Source organism: Canis lupus, assembly GCF_048164855.1.
Source record: "Canis lupus baileyi chromosome Y unlocalized genomic scaffold, mCanLup2.hap1 SUPER_Y_unloc_5, whole genome shotgun sequence".
NCBI lineage: Eukaryota > Metazoa > Chordata > Mammalia > Carnivora > Canidae > Canis > Canis lupus.
The window spans coordinates 247,037-273,189 of NW_027326473.1; the positions used below are offsets into that span (position 1 = coordinate 247,037).

General features: G+C 37.6%; 1 protein-coding gene across 5 annotated transcripts in view; it reads right to left on the bottom strand.

The window, feature by feature from the left end:
• Window positions 1-1,395: 1,395 nt before the first annotated feature.
• Window positions 1,396-26,153, bottom strand: part of LOC140629718 (gamma-taxilin-like) — a 64,792-nt gene continuing 40,034 nt past the window's right edge. For 3 of the 5 annotated variants that reach the window (XM_072819296.1, XM_072819300.1, XM_072819299.1), the window contains 7 exons: window positions 16,425-16,595; window positions 14,521-14,715; window positions 11,838-11,957; window positions 10,307-10,381; window positions 7,414-7,506; window positions 4,735-4,830; window positions 1,396-3,773 (listed from right to left, as the gene is read on the bottom strand). In XM_072819296.1, coding sequence (XP_072675397.1) covers window positions 3,465-3,773; window positions 4,735-4,830; window positions 7,414-7,506; window positions 10,307-10,381; window positions 11,838-11,957; window positions 14,521-14,715; window positions 16,425-16,595 — 1,059 coding nt within the window. In that variant the 3' untranslated portion in view covers window positions 1,396-3,464. Of the gene's footprint in view, window positions 3,774-4,615; window positions 4,831-7,413; window positions 7,507-10,306; window positions 10,382-11,837; window positions 11,958-14,520; window positions 14,716-16,424; window positions 16,596-26,153 lie in introns of all 5 variants that reach the window. The other 2 variants (XM_072819298.1, XM_072819297.1) reach the window with 2 other exon arrangements.

Sequence of the window (26,153 nt, forward strand, 5' to 3'; positions counted from 1 at the left end):
ACTGGTCTGGGGGAGGGCCAAGGAGATCGGCATGTAGCCTTTCCTCTGACCCTTCTAATACAGTGTGTCATGGCCTCTAATATGCAGGGAGTTGCTCTGGCCTCCCTTGCATCTTCTAGGATTCTCAGTGGTGTCTTGTCCACGAAGAGCTGTGGTGGTTCTTGTGAGGGGGAGCAAAACTGACAGTGACCTATGTTGACATCTTGGGATGTCACTCACTGCCTGTTTGATGAGCAGCCAAACTTTTTCCACAGCATCTCCACCATTTTACATTCCCCTAAGCAATTTACAAGAGTTCCAATTTCTCCACATGTACTCCATATTTTGCCTAGTGAACATGCCTAGTGAATATGAAGTGGTGTCTCATGATCTTGATCTTTCACAGTTCACTAAAGATTACTAATATTGAGCTTCGTTTACGTGCTAATTATTACATAGGGTCTTTGGAGAAATATCTATCCAAGTTCTTCCACCAAGTTGTCTTGTTATGAGTTCTATCTTCTGAAGAGTATATCCTTAAGTCAGATACATGATTTAGAAATAGACTACCTTTTCACTTACTAGTTAACGTTCTTTGACATAAACACTTTTGAAATTTGGTTGTTTCGGTGCAGGGCCAAACTCTTAGCATTTCCCATGTTACTTTTCCCTTTTGTCTCTTCACTTGTGCCTTAACAGAGTACTCAGATACAAGCTTTCTCTTAGGTTGTTCAAGTAGAAAATACTTACCTACTTTTTATATTAATATATATATAATATATATATTAGATCAACTGTACTTTTTATTATCAACAACTAAATAAGTATAAGAAGTATGAGTATTTTGTTTATATTAATATATATTAATATATAATATATATTAGATCAACTGTACTTTTTATTATCAACAACTAATTCAATAAGAAGTATAAGAAGTATAAGAGTACTCAGGATACAAGCTTTCTCTTAGGTTGTTCAAGTAGAAAATACCTACTTGTTTATATTAATATATATATATTATATATATATATTAGATCAACCGTACTTTTTATTATCAACAACTAATTCAATAAGAAGACACAAATGACATTCTGTGTACAAGTGTCTCTTGATAAGGTCAGCTAGGGCCACAGAAATTCTTAATCCTAGCAGTTTTTTTACATCCTGCCAGGAGTTACACCATATACATCATCTACAATCACCTATGAGAGGAATTGCATACAATGCTCTGATGGAATAAAATTGCTTTTACCAACATCAAAAGGTGATCTCCTCTACCTCCTCTGCTTATTTAATTGTGCAATAATTAATTAGCTGTGTTTTAAGACCTGGGAAATCACCTATTTAGAACAATTATCTTTGAGTTTAAATGTTACAAGTGAAGTCACATTCAGTATAAAGAATACACAAGAGCTGTTAAATTATCACATATTTATTCAACCTTAACAGAGTAGGTAAAATAAGATTCACATTAGTGAAAAATCTCTACAAAATGTCATTGAAAAGCAAAATATGACCGTTTCATCAATTTTGTATCTTCATGAAAGATGTGAGTTGTAAAAATAAAGCAGTTTATTTAGCACTGCATCGCTTTTTGGGTTATCTTCAGTTATAAGTTTAAAGAGGTAGATATTTCTGTAACACCTGAGAGATGAACTGTGAAAACCAGGTGTGGTAAGACAGTTGTATGTAATTTAAAAATACTGGTCTCATGAACACAAAATGTACATTCTACATCTTTAGATGAAATGGCCCTGTTTTGTAAAGCCATTTTTTTTTCTACACCTTGGAGTTCACTGACACTATTGACTTTATAACTCCATAGCATTCCACAAAATGGTGCAAACAAACATAATTTAAAAGACTGCAATATTTAAACTTTTCTTGGGATTGCTGCAGAGCTTTTAAACAGGGCTGACAAAGAAACGTCCAATAGTAAATCTTTAAGATTTGCTCAACTCAATATTGTGGTATGAAAGCAGCTGTATCTAAGCCAATATAGAGATGGTCTGAACAAGTCCTGTTCCAGGACATAGTAGACAGATACTGCAAATACTACAAAGCCATTTGGAAGAAAATCCTTGTCATAAAGGTTCATTTTTTCTTGCTAACCAGAGGAAAAATTCTGAAAGGAATCCAAATGCTTTCCAAACAGATTTCACATCATTTCAAGGTATTGTATTATTCCACACAATAATACCTAATATATACCTTGTAAACCCAAAACAGTAGACCAAATGCTCTGAAGCACACTGCTTTCAGCCCCAAGATTTACCTTCCATACAAAACAAGTGCCACAAACAAGTGTGGGGAACACATAACTACCTTGATAAGATGTTAAGAGGTTACATGCAGTGGGGTTTTGGTGCAATATGATCATTAGCATTACTTTTAAGTAAATTCTATTTCTGACACATAACCTTCACTTCCCCCTCATAGTAGTGTGTCCAATAGTTCACTCAGTAGCTAATGGCTAATTGAGAGGCTTTTAAAATGTTGTTGGAGCATGTTATTTGGTTTTGCTAATCTTGGCAGACTATAGTTCTCCAACTTCATGTACATTTCTTTCGTTTCACTGTCTGGCCCTTGATTATTGTGTCAGTGGCAAAAGTTTACAATTACCTCACACTCCAGGCTGTTTTACCTATTAAATAACTTCTAATTTTCAACCCACTTTAGCTCATAAATGTGACCAGAACACATAAGCAAAACTAGCTTCTGAACACTGAAATAAAAAGTAAGAAACAAAAGTACAAATTCTAGAAATTCTGCCATTGTAAATGCAAAGATCTACTTTCTTCTTTAAATGTGTTCCAAGCTGAAACGAAAGTAGAACTATTTTTCTTAGAGACTCGCATGAAACCTGTTTGTCCAATTACTTGTCTGCATATGCTATTTTCTTTAGGAGTAACAGCTTCATGTACATATCCTGCTACAATCTTGAGAAAGTCAAGACTTGCAGTCATCTCAATTTGCAAGTGATAAAAGTATCATTAAAAAGTCTGTATCAAATATGCTATACTTGTTTCATGGGGCATCTAAATGAGCTACTAGATAAGACTAATAGTCCTCATGTTGTCATCTTCTTTTTTTGTTTCAATGGACTGCAGAACTGAAATCACTATTTGTTTCCACATAGGGAAACCATTATTGGAACAACTTTCAATTTAAAGATAATTACAAGGGGCAGGGTTAAGGCAAATGAACACACAAAGTGAAAGGATAAGACAAGGGACACACTTTTGCAGTGAACGGGAAGGTAAGGCAGATGTCTGATACAGCTGATAGTTTCCTAGTGTATACATTAAAACAATGTAAAACTGCAAAGCAGCCTCCTGTACCACACAGCCCAACAGTTCTTGAAAAATACAGATATAATAGAAAAAAGTAAGAACATTCATCACAAAACCAACAGTAACTATTACAGAAAAGTCATATACAAAATACGACTCAATACAGTGATCACACTTCATCTTATTCAACAATCAGTGCCTGGAAGAGATGGATAAAGTGTCTTGGGAGCTACATTTTGTTTCATTCACTCCCTCAACCTTAGCATCCAGGTCGACTCTTGCAGTTTTACTAGAAGAACTCTTCAACTCATTCTGAGAAACTGGAGGAGCAGTGCAGGACTGTATCACACGTACATCCACTATATTTACAGAGGCCTGCTCTTTCAGGACTTCGACCTTCTCACGAAGCTCATTTCTTTCTGCTTGGAGAGCTCTACACAGCTTCTCTAACCGTTCCAGTTTTATTTGAAAGGACTTGTATTCTTTATCGCGGACAGTTTTCTGGGGGGGGGGGGGGGTGGAGATGGAGGAGAGGACAGAATTCATGTCACCAATTCTACATGTAAACAGAAATTATATTACTGCATTCAAAGGAAAAGGAAATTCAGAAATCTGTGCCACACTGTAAACTATCTTTTGTGATCTGTTGGACCTCACTCTATACTGATATTTAAAACACTTACGATTATTCTACAACAATGTAAAACTTAAATACTCTTTTTCTCATGTTTCTTTGAACTAAGGAAAATCCACTTCTTGACTGCAATTACCTATGTTGACTTAATGAAGTATTTACAAAATTCGGGATTTTAATTAAAAATGCTTATTTCTTCAATTTCTCTTCCTTCTCACCATTTTTTTAAAGCCTAATATCTTCACTCATGAAACATTATAAATTACTCCTAACCAGTTTATCAAAGTGAGAAATTTAGTAACTGTAAATGGAATATACTCTTACTTTATAGCAAACCTGAAAAAAGGTACTTTGCTGCCTTTGGAAATGAATACGTCAAGGTAGAAAAGCAAATTAGTTGAAAGTCTGTGTGCCATTCACAGGAAATCTGAATTTGAAGACAATCTGAAGTTGTCTTCCCTGGAAAGCTGGGATTCTCAAGTTGTGGACTTCTGAACCAGCAACAGGAACATATCCTGGATACTTGGGAGGCCACACCTCAGATAAAATAAGTCAGGTTTTTGCTAAAACAGGGGACAGCCTCCTGTTTAACAAGCCTTAGTCTGTATAAGCTAGGTCTGCTGTAGAAGAAAGCAAAATCTAATTACTTTAAGGTGTCTATAACACAACCCTGAGCTAATTAGTTGCGAAAACAATTCTGATACCTCACCTAAGACAACTTAACTGATTGCAGACTCCAGACCATATAAATAAACTTCCCGAAGGTCCAGCCTCCGTTAGTACGGAGATAAATGAGTGTTCACTGTGCATCAGGTAAAACCTTCTCACCTCTTCAGCCATTTGCAGAAGTACTCTATTATTATTTTCCCACTTGGTACGCCACATTATCATGTCTTTTTCCAGCTTTTTAATTTTCTTTGTCATCTGTGAATCAACAGAATTGCAAATTTTAATTCTAAGTTGCATTCCCTGGCTCAGCACAAAAATATTTTATATTGTTCCTCCCACCCTCCCTCTCCTCATCTAGTGCACTTGCCTCAACCAGCTGATACCTGTGCCTGTCTTGCTAAAAGTAGCTATGCTTGACTGCTGTTAGCAGAATCAAACAGCAGAAGCCCTTAGTGGTAGCAGCAGGAAACAAAGTAGGGAGGAGTTTCATATTATGAAAAGAACAACAAATTCGATCTCCTCAATTTCAGAGGAAGCAGTATGTGGAAAGCTCAGATACCACCACACTCTGAACTCTGTCAGTTAAGGCTGGAGGGCCATTATTCCAGCTAGCGGGAGCTAGCAATGGGACCACCTTCTCACTAAATTGTATGAGAAAATGTCAATGATCTCGAGTATTTAATTAAACTAATTCATCAGTTTCTTGGAATGACTGCTAGTCTCAGTCCCCTAAAGAGAGTTAAGAATCAATATTAAACTGTCAGTATCAGAAGCAGAGGCCAGATAATTTAGGTAAGTGACCAGGAACAGGATATTAAAATTATTAAATTGTTAGCTTTAATCATCATCACAACTCACAAGACTATTCTTTAAAAATTATATTAGAGATAAAATGGGGGTAAAAGTAAGTGTGTTCTTAAATTAATGCTATGGGATACCAGATTCAGTTATAGGTCGTAGATTCAGCTACGGCCATCAAGCATGCATCTTTCCTGTATTCCTTTCCTGTTGGTCTGCGCATAAGCTCTGTTCCAAGTACAGAACCTGCATCAGGCACTGTTAAGGGAAACTATGATACGGCAGAGCCAATGCTCTACGCCAGGGCTAATTACCCATAAAAGTCCCACAAGGCAGAATGGGATGAGGGCTATGGGAGAAGCTCCTGAAAGATGTGAGCTCAGTGCCAAAAACCGTGACCTCTAAAGACACTGACAGAGAGGATATGTTTCAGTACAGTGAATTCTCCAAAATGGTAGCACACTGAAGAGTCTCTGGCCCTAAGCTGCTCTGCATCAGTAACGCTCATGTGCTAGAGTCCAGCTAACTTTGTATGGAGGCTTTGTGCTAGAATCCAGCTAACACTTCCCTTCCACTGGCGCAGTCAGCTCAAAGGACCAGCAGGGACAAACAATCTGCTGCTTGCTAAATTCTACAAACTACAGGGTGTAAAAATACCTAGAGTTGGTTACTGGAGTACTTAAGGTGGCTAAGCAGTGTTGTTTGATTTTTTATAAATTTATTTATTAGTGTTCAATTTGCCAACATATAGAATAACACCCAGTGATCATCCCATCAAGTGCCCACCTCAGTGCCCATCACCCAAGTCACCCCCACCCCTTGCCCACCTCCCCTTCCTAGTTCGTTTCCCAGAGTTAGGAGTCTTTCATATTCTGTCTCCCTTTCTGATATTTCCCAATCATTTTTTCTCCTTTCCCCTTTATTCCCTTTCACTATTTTTTATATTCCCCAAATGAATGAGACCATACAATGTTTGTCCTTCTCCGATTGACTTATTTCACTCAGCATAACACCCTCCAGTTCCATCCACGTTGAAGCAAATGGTGGGTATTTGTCGTTTCTAATGGCTGAGTAATATTCCATTGTATACATAAACCACATCTGGCTAAGCAGTGTTTGAAATACAGCAGATACTTTGGCTATTCCCATTTTTAACAATGAAGGAACAGAAAAGCTCAACAACTTGCCCAAGGTCTACCATAAATGATGACCAGGATATTTAATCTAAGAAATATGACTAATGAGTATGTGCCCCCAAGCCCTGTTTAAGAGCTACCATCAATCATGCCTGATATGCACTGAATGGCTACAAAATGCCAGCTCTACTGTTAACGTATCATCTATTGACTACCATTTCTTCTTAAATCCCAATTTTAAGAGGGAAAATGCCAAGGTAAATTGCTGCCCCACGGAAGTTACACAACACAAATAACAGTCCATGATCCAAATGAAGGTGGATGTTTATTTGGGAAGAGGCAAGTAACTGTACAAAATTACCACTTAGCCCACATTCTGAACTAGAATGACTCCAAACATTTTTCTAAACTGAACCTGAATAGCAATAACTAAATTTTATAAGGATGTTCGTCACTATACATTGTATATAAGGATCAAATTTAAAAGAGTAAAAATACACTCAGCTAGGTTAGATCCTCAGAAATAATCTATTTCAAACAAAATATATCATAACAGCCCTTGACCTGGATCTTTAAAAAAAAAATAATTTACATAATGTTTTGTGAAAGAACGGGGCAGGGATCATCTTGAGTGATTTTTTAAAAGAAAACCTATGTCTAATAGTAACATGTCTTTAAAGAATAATTTTTAATGATGATTAAAGTTTTGAGAGGATCAAGATCATAAGCAACTTGGGGTAATTTCATGGCAAAATGTCTGAATTTGCCAGGCGAAGATCAGGAACGACAAAGTTAAGATTATATCAGTTCACTCACTGATATATAAACTCACCCAAATACTAATAACACTGAAAATGACCTCAAAAATTTAGTGGTATTTATTCTACTAAAATCAGGTAAATACCTTTTCCATTTCCTGCCTGAGGGTTGTAAAGAGTTCATTGCTTTTTGCCATTGTAGTCTGGAATTCTTCAAACTTATCCATATAAAGAGAAAGCTACAGGAAAAAAGTATCAGATATTCTGAGTTCCAGATATGCAATTTAGAATCCCAAAGACTTGCAAAATAACACAAGATGACAAACATTAGTTATGTGTTTTAAGTACTACAAAGAAGAAATACTCTGAAACTTTTGAAATCTTTATTTTATCTAACTGTAAATGTCTGAAACGTTCACACCTTTACTAGCTATATTAAGTCAACTATAATAAAAATTAAGAATTTCGTATACCTATAAATTTCCTGTAACTGTGATGCTTTATGCATTACTCCCCACCCCTATCCTTACATTTGAAAAACTGTTTTTTGGAAAAGATCCTTCTTTTATATCACTAGTCTGCATAGTTCTTAGCTTGATACCAAGCTTTTCTTAATGTGGGCAAGAAAACAAATCAGAAGCTGAAGAATGGTTTGGTTGGAGGATGAAGAATTTAGTGAGAGCAGAGTTAAGCAAAAGGAAAGCTAAATTAAGATAGAGATGCCATTTTTCCTTTAATTCCTATTCTCAGAGAATTTTTAAATTGTACCTGGGAATATAATGCTGAGCAGACTAAAGAGAATATAGCATAGTCACTTTTTTCTTCCCCTCAGGAAAGGAGCTGGAGTGGAGGAACACACACAGAAGTGGCCAGAACAGAAAGATTCACCTGGATGAGTGCTGAGCCCTATGGGCCTCAGAGTGGGCTGAATTGCTTCATGTAGACCAGGGGAAACTCTTTGTGGAGACCAGCTCCAAATAGGAATGCAATTGATTTTATATATAACATTACATGCATTATACGGTACACATTATATTTAACCATGTTATAATATGTAATTATATTATGTTCAGGATGAGGAAGGAGGATAAGGGAACTACAGTGTTTTGCCAAGAAAACTAGAAAACAATAAAAGACCATCAGAGGCCATGAATCAGTTTAAGTGGTATCTCTCCATTTTCATCAGTGTTGTATGAGAATAAACAGAACCACCTGACCATGATGGGGAAGGGATAGGATGTGATAGGATGGAACCAGAACACCCAGCCATGACATCAGATGGGTCATGTGGGAAAAAGCAGTTAAAAGCAAGCTCTGATGCACATGGGAAGGAGAAACAGACTAAAAGGACTATTACTAGTAACAGAGTAGACAAGATGACTGTAAGACAACCAAATCAGATCTACAGAGAGCAGAAGGCAATGGTCAGGCTAAATAGAAACTCAGGAGCAAAGTGGAAAATAGGTGGAGGCCTTATGAGCACTATATAGAGGGACACACACTGTCAGGGCTTTGAGAGTGCTGGCATGCGGTTAATAAGTAATAGTACTGGCTCAAGGACACAAAGGGAGCAGTTTGGGCACCGGAAAGAGATTAGAAGTTATGGCAGTCTGGGGATGATCTGTATGTACTGATGATGCACCATCCAGGTAGACTGTCTGTCCCATCTCAGAGCTCACTGGAGGCCCACACTGGGTAGTTAGTAAGTGGCAACTACCATCACACCTGGACTTAATGCTGGCATTACAGTCAACACACACCAATGTGACTCTATCCTCAACAAATGCTGGAAACTGACAGGTGAGACTAAATCTTGGAAAGAACAGCCATGTTTAGGAACAAGGAAATGGAAGAGGTTACAGCAGAGGAAACAAAATAATGATCAGATCACCCACAGTGATGCAGATGCACAGAAAATAGAAGAAGTTGCAGTGAAAACACTCCAACAGAATCAGAACTGCCTGAGAGCTTGATCAAAGGTCCTTTGGTGACCTATACTGGAAAAATTTAGTGCGCACGTGTTTGTGTGTGTGTGTGTGTGTGTGTGTGTATCAATGGCTCCCACATTAAAGAACATCTTCCAAAGCTGTATATAGTCATATTACACCTTCTCCACATCAATCTTCTTTTATATGGACTTCTGACTGTATAGGACTAATAAGTAAGAGGTTTGAAAGTTTCTAGAAGCATGCTAGGCAGATTCATAACCTATCCTTCATAAGAACAGAAGACTTGTCCTATCTGATACCTGAATTTTCACTGAGGCTACTAGCTTTATCACTAATATGACATTAAAACTGTTCCCAAAGAGAGAAAGAGCACTCAGAAGGGTTGCTCATGATGATGTGTGCTAGTCTTAATATGAATGTATTTTAGAACTAACTAAGAGAGTCCTTATGTTAAACATTATTTAATAAAGTTTGAAAATAGGTGATATTTTTTCAACAGGATGTAATTTGGTTAATGAAAAAAATACATTATATGGACAAATATACAATTGCTCCTGCAGTTAAACACTAGGTAGATATTAGTAAACTTTCAGAGACAGAAGCATGACCTTTCCTGGATCTTTTCTTGAAGTGAGGATGCAGCACCTGTTTCCTTCATCCCTTACAAAGCAACCACATATCAAGGCTCAACTCAAACACAAAGAATCTCAACTCTCACTTTTAAAAAGTACATATACTCATCAGCAAGTGAACTTGTGTAAGCATATGTTGTCTTTTTTTAAATACACATAAAACAAAATACACATTTTCTGCCTCTTTTATTTTCCTCAGAGAACAAACTTCAAAAGATCCTGGAGAAAATAAGCTAGGACAGTACAAACAAGAGACCAAAAAGAGTCTCACCACCCATCCATATTTAGCTGGCAGCTAAAGGGCTTTTTCATGCTAATTTGAAAAAAGTTTTAGTCAACTTACAATGAGTTAGTTACTATAAATGAAAAGAAATATTCCAAGAGATCTATTTTCAGTTTTAGCTGGCAGTGACTGGGACCACAAGACTCACATATTCTATCCTCTGTTGTCAAGTTACCTGCTGTTTCAATTGTACTTCTTGCTGTTTCATTTCTTCATATTTGTGCCTCGATTCTGTTGCTTCTTTTAGTAACTAGAAAACAGAAACATTCTGGCAAAACACTAATAGTAATTACACATGTGGCTGAAATGTCAAATGACCAGATACTTAGGGTTAGTGCTTCCTCTCGTTATTTTAGCAACAACCACAAGTCATGCATCCTGTTGCATCAACGGCCATGCACCAGTTGCTAACACCTAGGAATGTGGGAGAAACTTTTAATCTGCTTAGGAAGAGTATCCTGGAGGTGTAGTAAGGAAAACTCACGGTTAAATGGTTGTGTTTAGGTGTACGACATCAGGCATCTACACTTAAAACCACAAAACATGGCTGCAAATATTGACAGTATCTAGAAAGCCCCTGTATTCCATGCAAGTCTAGATGAGGGATACATGCAGCACAGCAGTGAAAACACACATCAGTTCTTGATTACATTTCTAAAAGTAGCGAAGAGGACGGTTGCTCTACTTTTTATACCTGGATTTTTAAGAAAATTATAAAGTTGTACAGTTGGCAGTAGCTGAAATTCAATCTTTGAATTTCTGAAGTAAAATGCCACACACAGCGCAAATAAGACTTAAAGGTTTGTGAATCAACCAGGAAAGTATATACATGTAATACATGTTATGTATGTGCATATATATGTATACACACACATACACACTTTATACTCCAACTTGGAAATGGTAACTGTTCCATCAGTTGTGCATGAGGTATCACTGCTGGGGTAAAATAAACGTGTCCACACTATAAAAAATCCGCCTCTCTAAATCCTAAAATCACACTTTAGTATGAGTTGTTCAGATCCTGACGAACACTCAGGAACTGAGCATTCCATAACCTGATTACCTCAGCATCTAGGTTACTTGAATGAAGTATGAAATGCTGGATGGAACAGTCCACATCTTATTTAAATAAACTTAAGCATATACATTTTGATTTGCATTATGTTAAATATGAGATTTCACTATGTTCACAATCACTGATACATAAGTACTCAAAATAATATGAGTACATCATTGGGGGAAAATATTGCATGTTTAAGTAAATAGAGAATTCTGTTTAATTTTACCAGAAAACTGTACCAGAGTTGTTAAGCAGTTTGCCTATTTTGAGTTATTCATTTAAGAGAAGATGTAATAGGCTGTAGGAGACCCTCATCTGGTAAACTTGGTGTGAAAAGTTATTGCTACAGGTCTTAAGGCTTAATTTGCAAATACCTGCCACAACTCTTGCACCTGATTGGTACTTGAAAATCAAGATAATGTTCTTCATGTGAACAAAATCACCATGTGCAAGTCCTCTTGGTCTAATACTTCTCAGTCTATCTTTTTAAGAAAATTTCATCAGAAATAAAAAACTGACTGTAGTCTAACATTTCTCAATCTTGAGGGTAAAACAGGCCCACGTAAAATACTGAATCAATTTAAGCATTTTAAATGGTTTGCTTACAATTATGGCAATGATGTTTTTAGGAAACAGAACTTACAAACTCTCTCTCCCTTTGGTGTTTTTCATCAGCTTCCTCTATGAGCTGTGTTGTTTGCTGAAGCCTGGCATCCACAAGTCGTTGCTGCAGTTCCTTATGTTTGAACACTTTATCAATATGCTACAGAAAATATAAAATTTCTTCCGTCACTTAATGAAAAAGGGTATATACACTGGTGAGGAGATTTAACACAAATTACAATAACTTCCTTCCCTATTCATTCCTGTTCATACTACCATAATAATAACATTGGGTCTTTCTGTCCTTCTTCTTGCAGGAGCATCTATTTAGGTCACCTTGTAAACCACTCTACAGCTGCAGAAAGGATTCCATCTGACCACTAACCTGAGCCCATCCTTGTCAGAGTCTAACCCAATCAAGTTTTGTATTTCCTATTTCTGCTCTACACTGAAAATCAGGCTCAAACTATCAACACAAACAACAACAAAAGCCCCCAGATGGATAAGGAGATCAAGCTACTGAACCCATTCATCACATACACAATTCCTGGATACTTTTTCTCCTTATTAAATATTCTCCAATTTCTTAGTATAGAGAGTAATACAATACAATGGTAGGAATGGCCTGGAACTGAATCTTGGATCAATAGATTGTCTTGAACAAATTCTACTTCTTGATGAATCTCAGCTCTCTTACCGGTAAAGGACAACCACACACGTACCTTCCAAAGTTACTGTAAAAATCAATACAATGGTAATACTATTTAACCATTGTTAAATGGTGGTTGGTGCCTGGAGCATATCAGACAGTTGGCAAGAGACAAGGTCATTATTATCTCCAAACTAAGTTGTTAGGTAGTATTTCTGTATAAAAACGTCATCAGAACATCCTACTCAGAGAAACATTAAAACATTTTAGTTTCCATGTTTCATGTGAAAGGAAGAAATGCTAGTTAACAATGAGTAATTTAAGTTTTGGGGAGTGCACCAGATGCATCTTTGAAAATAGTTTTAGATTATTAAATTATATTCTGGCCCCATTTCCCAAAAAAAAGGGGACACACGAGAGATAATTCTATAATATCTAAAACAAATAAGACTTACATGTAATATGATTTGAACATATGCTTTCAGAATGTGCCACTTTAATAATGAAGTAGGCTGTCCTTTGTCACAACAACAAAATCAAGGAAAATTTTAAGAAAAAGAGGACTTAACAAGCTTAAAAAGGGGTGTGCAGAACAGAAAAATGTGGGTAGTGACAAGTAGTTAAGTAATTATTATTCAATATTTTGATGTGAAAATGGCATTGTGTTTCTAACTGAAGAGACTTGTTATCACTTCAGGATGGGTGAAATAATATGACATCTTAGGTATGCTTAAACACAGATTTGCTGCTGTTAAAAGATGAAGGAGAATGGTTAGAATAATACTCAAAATCCCGTGTAAATTAAAACAATCTAAAATTTGAAGTGAAACTGAATAAATGCCATCGAAATTGTTTTTGGGTATGTTCTGGGGCTATTTTTGGTAGCAAAACACACCATTTTAAAATTTACAACCTTGGGGCACCTGGGTGGCTCAGTGGTTGAGTGTCTCCATTTGGCTCAGGGCGTGATCCTGGGGTCCTGGGATCAGATCCCGCATCCAGCTTCTTGTGGGGAGCCTGCTTCTCCCTCTGCCTGTGTCTCTGTCTCTCTCTCTGTGTCTCCCATGAATAAATAAAATCTTTTAAAAAGTGAATAATCACAAATAAAATTTACAATTTTAAGCATTTTTAATGGGTCAGAATATTTTTGAATTAGCAATTTTAATGTGCTTTCTAAGCAGCTCAAGACACTTAATGCAACATTTTACTACCCTCAAGACATAAGGAAGGTGGAGAAATGTACCCTTTGGAAATTCAAAAGGCTCTTGACCCTCTACACTTGAACTCTGAAAGTAGCAAAATTTAATGAGCAAGTTATCACCAATTTCTTCTCAAGCTAGATAGCACAGAACTTCCAGACTAGTTGTAAATTAACTGCAATTGTGCAGGTATACATCATTTGTGTAAATTAACTTACTGTGTGTGACAACCAAGATGACTGGTATTCTGATAAAAGAAGGTTTTTTTTCCTCCCAAAAAGTATGGTAGGTAGAATGCAATGGTACTATACATTGTATTGTCATAGATTTATGATGGATTACCATGGAAGTCTGAGATATTGAACACTGGAAGACCAAATGCTGATTCACTGTTAGGACTGGACATAGGAAAAACATTCTGTATGTTAAAATCACAATCTTCCAGTATCACATGGAAAACAAGTGCCACTCAACATGTCTTGCAGAAAGTATCTCACAGGGATGCCTGGGTGGCTCAGGGCGTGATCCCAGGGTCCCAGGATCGGGTCCCACATCAAGCTCCCCACAGGAAAGCCTGCTTCTCCCTCTGCCTGTGTCTCTGCCTCTCTCTCATGAATAAATAAATAAATCTAAAAACAAAACAAAACAAAGAAGTATCTTACATTTCCAAATCTACAGACACCTGGGTCACCACCTAGTCCTTTAGTTCACACTGGGCCTAATACTTTCCATTCATTTCCTAATGAATGCCTGACTGGTTGGTAGAGTACACAAAAGTTTTAAAATATTGTCCCATGACAAGAGTCTTTAGGAATGAATGGTGAAAAGTTTTTCATAATAACAACATGCTGTCTAAATAAACAAAACATGTTTACCTCTTCTCTCAGTGCATACTGTTCAAGAAGTTTCTTCAGCTTCTCTCCCAGTTCAGTGTTCTCCTGGCGGAGTTTGGCATTGTATATGTCATGCTGTTCCAGCTGTGCTTGGATTTCATTTAAAGTAAATTGGAAACGTGTGGTTGCTTCTTTACGATGTTCTTCCTCTTCTTGTGCCTGCTGCACATTTTCTTCCTTATTATCCAAAATAATTTATGTTACTGATATAGTATAAGCTTATATATATAGTGTTCAAAGAACATGTTACTGCTATATGGGTTCATGTAATCCCACCCTAGGTATTGCTGCTCATCTGAAATTCCTTCTCCTGGACCAGAAAACTCTCATTTAAAAGCAAACATATTTCCTATGTAGATAACCAGAGTAAAAGTAATTGCCCTGTTACAGAACAAGTGTTTGCTGACCTATGGAGACCTTACTTCCCAAAGTGCAAGGAAAGAGCTTCTCCAAACAGATTCTTCCTCATTATTTTCCCAACTATTCTCCTCATTGCTTTGGCAGGGCATCATCCTAGATCAGTCTGAAAAGAGATGTCTCATCTAGCAACCCACTTTCTGAGTCATACCTTCCATTTCCTAGATGTCAAGGGAAAAATGGAATCTTTATTTTAAAAGCTCACTTTCCGCTTATTCTAGGATACAAGCACAAAAGACCTTTACCTAAACAATTATCAGTCTAGTCAAACTGTTAATTTGGTATAAGGACAAAAAAATCCACTTTCATTAAATCCAAACTTAAGGCTTCTAAGGGAGGCAGGGGGTGGGGGTACGGTGGCGGGAGAGCCTCACACCACATGATCATTCATTTTATGTCGTAAATTTCAGGCTGTTGGCCATCTGCTGTGGCACAGGTGATTAGAGATCCTGCCTAATCAAAATCCTATCCCATTCATACCTGCTTAGCTACTATTAGCTAAAAGCAGCCACATTCCCATTATAGACTGCAGATTCTTTCTAGAGTCTCTCTTCTTTTTCCTTCTTCCCTGGTTTACACTAATGTTGATACCTGTTTCCTCTTCCTTCTTGTATAAACTCTATACTTTATGTATAAAGTCATGTGTGTATATATGTAAATATACACATGCATACACAATCTTTTTATATATAAATAATCAAATAACGCTCTCTCTATATATATCTCTATAGATAAGTTTATCTATGCATATCCTACATATAGGATTATTAATTGATATACAGGACTACATATATTTCTACACACTTTTTACATATACACGTAAATGAAATCAGCTTAAGTGTAAGTGCTATTCTGCAGTATTTAGCAACTGAAGAGCTGAAGATTGGCAGAGAGTACTCGGGCAGACCAGTCAATGAGCATCCATTGTATGGCTCTGCAACCGGTTTTCCTTCCTAAACTAATTTTGATTCAAGTCTATAGCTACCAGTCTCTTCATGTCAGCTAAGCATCTCATTTCTCAGCTAAGAAGAATGTGGTAATCAAGTACATTAATATCTCACAACCTTGAGCTTCCTAATAAGCAAGGGAGCTGTGCACTTAAACATCAATATTATCTAGATTCCCTGTGATCAAGTCTAAGCTATACTACAGAGCTCTTCCTTCACGCTGAAACCAGGAGTTGGATAGAGAGTGAGTCATAGACTTATAGTGGCCTCACATACAGCATTAACCCAGACAAAAATGAATAAACATGCAAGCAAGATAGTAAGTCCTTGAGGGAGCCCACAAAACCCTCTGCTCAGGAACCTAACTTACCATAGTAAGTGTACCTGGGAGTATGAACAGAAGCCATTATTACAAACAAGTTCCACTACAGCCAAGTGAAATAAGGATTTACTTCAAATGGATATGTAGGGGTTATAAAATTACCCTAATCTCCCGAAAAACAGAAAAATGAACCAACTAACCTTTAAGCTCTTATTGTGACGCTGAAGTTCCCTGCAAAGAGACTCCAGTTTGCTTCTTGCCAAGATAGCCTTGCTGTGTTCACTCTGCAAGTGAACTTTCTCTTTAACGATCTGGGCTTGTTTCTTCTGTAGAATCTTCATTTGCTTCTGAACATTCCTGTTTTCCTCCAACTAAAATTAATAAGCACTTTATACATTTAAAAAGTGAGAACCTCTGAATTACAGTTGGCAGAACTGGAAATACTGTCATGGAGCATGTTCTACTACTCTCCTATTCAGTTAAGATAGTAAGGAGTATGCAAATAATGTAGTGTATGAGGAAAAACCAATACCAATGTCAATTTTTTTTCTAATGAAAACCAAAAATGGATCTTTTAGGAAAACTTATGAATGTACACCATATGGTTTTGCTTTTCTACAAGAACATATAAAAACTACTTTACTGAAACAAATAAGCAGCTTGTTATGGGAGACAAGAAGAAAATTATAGACTAAGAGCAAATCAAATGAGTCTTGCTGACTCTTCAATAAAGCTTTCATGAAGAAAAAACACTGACAATCAAACATTTCAAGAGCAAAGGTGATTTATCCAGGATATTTATCAAACACTCTTAGGGGTGGGGCACCTAAGTGGTTCAGTCAGTTAAGCTCTGACTTTGGGGTTCAACTCAGGTGTATCTCATGGGTCATGGGGTGGAGCCTTGTCAGCAGGAAGTCTGCTTGAGATTCTTTCCCTCTCCCCTTCTGCACACATGCTCACACACTGGCTCACTCTCTCTCTCTCAAATAAGTAAATAAACAAATAAATCTTTAAAACAAACACACACACACTCTTAAGGCAATGTGTTTACAGGTACTAAAAATACTTTCAATGAAATTCCTGTGGGAAAAGAATAATCCTGCTTTTGAATCTTACTACAGTCTATGAGTACAGCATATTTAAACTGGCTATAGGTTCTGCAGGAATTACCTGTAATCCAACCTCTTGCTTACCCACTGCTCATATACTAGAAGATGAGTAAGCACACTATTATGCTTACTAAAATTGAGCTCTTTAATGGTAATAGTAATAAGCAACTAGTGGTGGTGCAGCTCAAAAATGACTGCCCTATTGTACCAATGATGGCATAGTACACTGAACTGAGGAGGTAGTAGACATCAATCTAATAAGCATTAACAAAGAAAAAAAGATCAAAAAAGATCCCAGAAGCTGGACAAAGTTGTAATTAACTTAGAGAGTTGATATGGAGATACCAGCTGTCTAATGGCTTCTCTTTCATCTAAGGAATATACAATGGAATATTACTCAGCTATTAGAAATGACAAATACCCACCATTTGCTTCGACGTGGATGGAACTGGAGGGTATTATGCTGAGTGAAATAAGTCAATCGGAGAAGGACAAACATTATATGGTCTCATACATTTGGGGAATATAAACAATAGTGAAAGGGAATAAAGGGGAAAGGAGAAAAAATGAGTGGGAAATATCAGAAAGGGAGACAGAACATGAGAGACTCGTAACTGGTAAATGAACGAGGGGGAGGGGTAGAAGGGGAGGGGGGTGGGGGTGACGGGCACTGAGGGAGGCACTCGATGGGATGAGCACTGGGTGCTATTCTACATGTTGGCAAACTGAACACCAATAAAAAATTTATATATAAAAAAGGAAATAAAAGGCAAAGTTGCAAATAATTTCATGAAGTCTACTGAGAAGGAGACAGGTAGAAAGAACTTGAGAGTTTATATAGTTAATGAAAAAGGTATCTAGTATGTGGAGTTTTTATAATAGTGTAGTGATTGTAGAGAGAGATAACAAAAATCACCACACAGAAACGAAGACCTACTTGTGCTTTCATCTGCCTAGTCGTATTTTTGGATTCCCAGAGCTGGGATTCTGCCAGAAAGGTGAAATGGATGGATAAGGGTGGAAAAGTGTATTTCCAAAAGAAGTGAATTTTATGTGTGAAATCCAAGGGAAAAAACACGCATAAAGACAGAAGCTGGTACAGGCAGTGAGAAGGCACACGGTCAACGTACTGGTTGCTGCAGTGATTACAGAGAGAACAGATGTAGCAGGAATCCTTCAATAAGTATGCTGGTGGTTATAATCTGAATGGAGCAGCTTTACTTGTGACTTTGGAGGTCCTCTGTAAACAAGGTGACCAAAGAGGACAGAGAAAGACAATCAAAGACAAGAAGCTGAAGTGACATCAAGGAAGACTACAGAGTAGACACAGTTAGGATTCTGTCTCCACTCCTACAACTGTGTGGGCAAAATCTATGTGATAACATCATTTCAGAACACTGCAGTCTATGCAGAGTCTTGCATCCTCCAAGGGCATGACTGGCCAGTAAACTATGGTTATTTTGGTTCACTTAAGCCAACAGTGTTGGAGCAGCACTCATTCTTCACTCCACAACCCCATGACAGGCAGGTACACAATCTAATGTTCCTGCAGTGGCTTACAGAAGCCAGGGGAAGCAGTGGGGACTCACTCCTTCAAATATTAATGACGTGTTCTGACTTCTGATTAACACATCTGATCATGAAGGTGCACACGGAGCATGGCCACCATTGTTGCACCTGTCTTCTTTCATGTGAAGTGACATGCATGGGATTTGAGAAAACAGAACCTATTTTATTATTCACTCCCTTCATTTAACCCCTTTTCTTCTTTGGGGAGGCAGATATTTCAAAAACAACCACATATCTGGGGAAATTTAGGAGGTCACTCATATAAGCCTAAAATCAAAGGCAATGGAGGAAGACCTTAAGATCTCACACTAATCTCTGACAAATACTCTATAACAATAGTGAAACAAGGCAAAGCAAAAAAAACAAGCCTAGGTAAAGGGAGATAATCTAATATTCAAGCTACTATGCTATGAGATTCAAATATCCAGTTTTTAACAAATCATAATGCATACATTGAACTAGGAAGTATAGCAAAGTCAAAGGAAAAAGATAACTCAGCAGAAACTGTCTCTGAGGAACATCAGATGATAGACTTTAAAATTTTTTAAACCCAAGACTTTAAAATAATTCTACTTATCTGTCCAAAGAGCTACTAAAGGATGATGTGGAGGAAGTTAGAAAAACAATGGAAATAAAATGGAAAGGAATCAGCAAAAAATTAGCACAGAAAGGAACCAAAAGCAAAACAAAACAAACAAACCCACCCAAAACAAAACAGAACAAATGAACAAAAACAAAAAATCAAATCTGGAATTGAAAAGTGCAAAACTGACAATCAACTAGAAGATAGGACAATGGGAAATTATCAACCTCAACAGTAAGGAAAAAAAAAAAAGGAAACCTCTGAGAACCTAAGAGATCTGTGGGACACCATCAAGTGGACCAACAGATGCACTGGCACTGTGGGAATCACTGTGGGGGTACGGGGGGAGCAGAGCAGGGCAGAGAGGTTATCTGAAGAAATAATGGCCCCAAATTTCCCAAATTTGACACAAGATACAAATACCAAAAAGCCAACTGAACTCCAAAGAGGGATAAACAGACACCCACATTAAGGCACATTGTGATAAAAGCTGTCCAGTGCCAAAGACAAAATCTTGAAAGAAGCAAAAAGGAAAATGACTCATCACAAATGAAAGGAAACTTCATAATAAACTTATCAGCTAATTTCTCAGCAGAAGCCACAAGTCAGTGGCCTTCAAAGAGTTGATATACTGGGAAGGTGGGGGAGGTAGACAAACCCCCACCTGAGAATCCTTTGTCTAACAGAACTGTCCTTCAAAATATTAAGACATTCCCAGATAAAAAAGAGCTGAAGGAAGTTTACCACAGTCCAGAGTGCTGGTAGTATCTCCCAGAGAGGAGTATGTACATATACTTGTGTCCGTCTTCGCTTCTTGTACCTTGTTTTTTTATGACTGTTCCCTAGGGGGAACTCCTTGAATGCCTGGCTCTGGTGGCCAACGATTATCCTTATAGTCCCAAAGGACTTCTACAAACGGAGAGACATTCATGCTTGCTACCCCCACACACAATTTACAGTGAAGAGACAATAGCCTGAAATGCAACCCAGACCTTCTGTGAAAGAGCATATCTTCAGGGGGCAGGCTTCTTATCAAACACTCATCAAGGGGCCAACTACAATCCTCCATACCAGGCAGGACAGCAGGCTCCATTTTCACTCTCTACTTCTACCATGCCCCAGATTATTAAAATGTTTTCAAGAAAGGAGACACTGAATATGTCTAACACCACTGATTTTGTGTCTAATACCACTGTTGCTGCCAAGACAATATATCCTTTGAGTGTTTGGCTCTGCTGGCCAGCGGGGTTTCTGTTCATAGGTTCACAGGACAAGAACAATGAAAAAACATTCTTAACTGTCTATTTCCCAAAGGCTCAATGCACAGAGAGCAGAAACAATGCCCATCCTCAAGTCTTCCTCTAAAAGAGGGTATCTGCACACTTTGAATTCTGCTACCTGAGCATATGGCTTACAATCAGCCTGAATCTCAGTGATGACCACACCTTTCGGGAGACTGATACACTCTCAACTACTGAGATCAACCAAAAATAAAGTAGGCTGTGAGAACAATCACTGCAGTTTATTATTGGAATAAAAACAGATGAGCTAAAGCAGACACCGTTGAGTGATGAGGTTTATTACCTATACGAGGCCACTGCTTCAGAACTAAGATGGGTGGCTGTTTCATCTAATACATAGAAATACATGCAGAAAGTTAAGCAAAATGAAAAAAAGATAAGGGAATATGTTCCAGAATTAAGAACAAGGCAAAAACCTCAGATAAAAACTGTACTGACACCGAGATAAATGACATAAGGGAGTTCAAATGAACAGTCATAAGGATACTCACCAAGCCTGGAAGAAGAATGGATGAACAAAGTGCAAATTACAAGAGAGATAGAAAATACCAAAAAATGAATCAAACAGAAGTAACTGAGTTGAAGAATATACAATAACAGAACTGTAAAACAGACAAGAGAAGGTGGAGCAGCAGATTAGATGAAGCACCAAAAAAAGAATCAGTGAGCTAAAGACAAGGTAGAGGTACTCACCTGATCAGAACAGCAAAAAGGAAAGAAAATTATTATTATTATTATTTTTTAAAGATTTATTTATTCATTCATTGAGAGAGCGAGAAAAGAGGCAGAGACACAGGCAGAGGGAGAAGCAGGCTCCATGCAGGGAGCCCGATATGGGACTCGATCCCGGGTCCCCAGGATCACACCCCGGGCTGCAGGCGGCGCTAAACCACTGCGCCACCGGGGCTGCCCAGGAAAGAAAATTAAAAACAGCTTTCAGGGACTTAACGCATACCACCCATACCGACTTTCATACGGTAAAGGTCCCAAAAGGGGAAGACTCAGAGAAAGGGGCAGAAAACATATTTGAAGAAACGATAGCAAAGAACTTCTCGATCCAGAGAAAGAATACAAACATCCAGGGATCCCTGGGTGGCGCACTGGTTTGGCGCCTGCCTTTGGCCCAGGGCGCGATCCTGGAGATCCGGGATCGAATCCCACGTCAGGCTCCCGGTGCATGGAGCCTGCTTCTCCCTCTGCCTGTGTCTCTGCCTCTCTCTCACTGTGTGCCTATCATAAAAAAAAAAAAAAAAAAAAAGATACAAACATCCAGATATGGAAAGTCTAGAGCATTCCAAATATCAGGTCAAAGATAGCCACATTAATCTACATTTAATTAAAACTGTCAAAAGTAAAGACAAGGAGGAAGTCTAAAAGCAATATGAGAAAAAAAAAAAAAAACAATACTGCATTGGGTACAAGGGAATCCTCATAAAATGACCAGGAGAAACTGCTTGTAGGCCAGAAGGAAGTAGCTCAACAATATATTCAAAGTGATGAAAGAGAAAAGAAAAAAAAGAAACTAACACCCAGAAACTATTAAACTGGAAAAACTGCCCTCCAGATTTAACAAGGTTTGTTTTTTTTATTTTTTTCCAGGCAAGAAAAATTAAAGACATTCATCACCACTAGAGCAACATTAAAAGAAAAGTTTTAGAAAAAAATTACTACTTTAAGCTGAATGCAAAGGCACAAATTAGTACCTGGAAAATGTATGAAACTAGAAATAATACTGTTAAGTATAAATATACAGCAAAATTTAGAATAATCTAATCTATAGATGGTGGTGGGTTAATCCACTTATAAAGCTAGTATGAAAACTAAAGGATAAAATAATTAAAAACAACCGTAACTACAAAAGTTTATAAATGAATACAAAACATGTAAACTGACAAAAACAGAACACTGGGAGGGAATTAAAATGTGGAGTATAAAAATGAGTTCAAACTTAGGTTGTTACCAACCCAAAACAGACTTAACAAATAGAAGTTGTTTTATGTAAGCCTCACAGTAACCACAAAGCAAACACCCACAGTACCTGAACATAAAGAGACAAGACTCTAAGCGTAACACCTAAGAATGCCATCAAATCACAAAGGAATATAGGCAAGAGTGAAAGGAACAAAGCAATTCATTAACAGCAAAAATACTACTAACAAAACAGCACTGAGTACATACACATGGACTAAATTCTCTAATTGAAAGACACAGAGTGGCCGAATGGATTTTATAAAACAAGACATAACTAGCTATTTGCTGCCTACAAAAGCCTCATTTCAATTTTAAGAATGCACAAGACCAAAAGTAAAAGGATGAAAAAAATAGCACCTGAAAATGGAAACTAAAAAACACCTATGCTTCTTTCAGACAAAATAGACTTCAAAGCAAACTCCACTGAGACATGAAGATCATCCAAAGAGAAAATCACTCTATGGATTTAAAAAGGTTATACAGGGGATCCCTGGGTGGCTCAGCGGTTTAGCGCCTGCCTTTGGCCCAGGGCGCGATCCTGGAGACCCGGGATCGAGTCCCACGTCGGGCTCCCGGCATGGAGCCTGCTCTTCCCTCCTCCTGTGTCTCTGCCTCTCTCTCTCTCTATCATAAATAAATAAATAAATAAATAAATAAATAAATAAATAAATAAATCTTTAAAAAAATAAAAATAAAAAGGTTATACAGACATATACCAGACATCCCACCCAAAAGCAGAATACGCATTCTTCACCAGTGCACCTACCAATGGTATTTTATTGTTGTTTGGCAAAAAACAAGAATCCATCCTAAAATCATGTGGAATCTCAAGTGAAAAGAACATCCAAATACTGAGAAAGAAGAGCTGACTGTCTCACCCCTTCCTGACTTTATTAAAAACTTCCACAAAGCTCTAGTAGTCAAAATACCATGGTACTGGAATAAAAACAAACATGTAGATCCAATGGAATAAAGAGCATAGAAATGATTTTTAACAAGGTTCAAGATGACCATCCAATGGGGAAAATCTGTCTCTTCAACAAAAGATGATGGAGAAATAATATCCACATGAAAAAGAATGAAATTAAACTGTCACTATTTGTAGATGACACAGAAAATCCTGAAGAATCCACCAAAAAAACCCCCCAAAAACCACTATGGGTAATAAACTAATTCAGCAAAGTGGTAGGATACAAAATTAATGCCCAGGAATAGGTAATGTTTCTATACTTTAAGAGCAAAGCAGCAGAAAGAGAAATTAAAGGAATGTATATCATTTACAACTGTACCAAAAAATTAAATAAATAAAATAACGCTGTGAATAAGGTTAACTACAGAGGTGAAACATCTCTATTCTATGATAGACAGTGACAGAATTGAGAATGACATAAACAAATGGAAAGATTTTCCATGTTCATGAATTCAAAGTATACTGGTAAAATGTGCAAAGTATCCAAAGCAATCTACACATTTAACGCAATCCCTATGAAAATAGCAATAGCATCTTTCACAGAACTAGAGCAAATAATACTAAAATTTATATGGAAACATAAAAGACCCTGAATAGCCAAAGAAATATTAATAGAGTTAATGAAACTGGAAGGACCACAATACCAGATCTGAAGACAGTGCAAAATTGCAGTACTCAGAACATTATGGTGCTGGCACAAAACAAGATGCACAGATCAATGGAACAGAAAAGAAAACCATGAAATGTACCACAAACTATACAGTCAACTAATCTCTGACATGGGCCAAGAACTTGCAATGGGAAAAAAGCGATCTCTTCAACAAATGGTTCAGGAAAAACTGGACAGCAAGAAGCCAAAGAATAAAACTGGGCAGCTTTCTTAACACTATACGCAAAAGTAAACAGAAAATGAACTAAAAACCTAAATGTCAGGCCTGAAACCATAAAACCACAAAAAGAGAGGGGCTTTCTCCAAGTATTCCTGGTTTATATACTTTTGACTGAGCATCTTCTAACATACAGAACTTAATACACTCAAAACCATAGAGGATCACCCTTTAGAATGACCTCTCAGGTAGACTACATTCTCCCTCCAGTAAACTTCTTCACCACCACCATCTCCCAGTCCCCTCCCACTTTCATTTTCTTCTCTTTTTTTTCCCCCCTCTTTACTTTTGCTTTTTTTTCCTCTTTTTTTTTCTTTTTTTCTTTGGGATTCTTGACCTTGTATTTTATACTACTTTGTTTTAAAATTTGTTTTTCACTTTAGGGTCCTTTTATTTGATCTGATCTTTGTTTTCATTTTCTCTCTGACCTCTTCAAAATCATCTAGGTTCTGAAATTTACTTAGGTCATGGTTGACATTCCTGACTCAGCCTGCTCATACAACCACTGCACTGAGCAAAATGACTAAAAGGAAGAATTCACCACAAAAGAAACAATCAGAAACGGTACTCTCTGCCACAGAGTTACAGAATACAGATTACAATTCGATGTCAGAAAGCCAACTCAGAAGAACAATTATGAAGCTACTCCTGGCTCTGGAAAAAAAGCAGAAAGGCATCAAGAGAAATTCTTCAAGACTGCAGAATTTCGACCAAATCAGGCTGAAATAGACCAGCCCCGGTGGCTCAGTGGTTTACTGCCGCCTTCGGCCAGGGGCATGATCCTGGAAACCCAGGATCAAGTCCCACATCAGGCTCCCAGCAGGGAGTCTGCTTCTCTTCCCTATGCCAATCTCTCTCTCTATGTCTCTAATAAATAAAATCTTTTTAAACTTTTTAAAAAATTATTTATTTGCTTATTTATTTATTTATTTATGATAGTCACAGAGAGAGAGAGAGAGGCAGGCAGAGACATAGGCAGAGGGAGAAGCAGGCTCCATGCACCGGGAACCCGATGTGGGATTTGATCCCAGGTCCCCAGGTTCGCGCCCTGGGCCAAAGGCAGGCGCTAAACCGCTGCGCCACCCAGGGATCCCTGAATAAATAAAATCTTTAAAAAATAATAATCGGGCTGAAATAAAAAAAATCAATTAAATGAGATGCAATCCAAACTGGAGGTCCTAACGAGCAGGGTTAATGAGGTGGAAGAAAGAGTGAGTGTCATAGAAGACAAGTTGATGGCTGAGGAAAGAAGGAAAGAAGCTAAGGAAAAAAGAGAAAAATCATTAAAAGACCACGATGAAAGGCTAAGGAAAATAAACGATAGCCTCAGAAAGAAAAATCTACGTATAACTGGGGTTCCAGAATGCGCCAAGAGGGCCAGAGGGTCAGAAAGCATATTTGAACAAATCATAGCTGAGAACTTCCCTAACTAGGGCAGGAAAACAGGCATTTAGATCCAGGAGATAAAGAACCCCCCCTCCCAAATCAATAAAAACCTTCAATACCATGACATTTAATAGTGAAACTTGCAAATTCCAG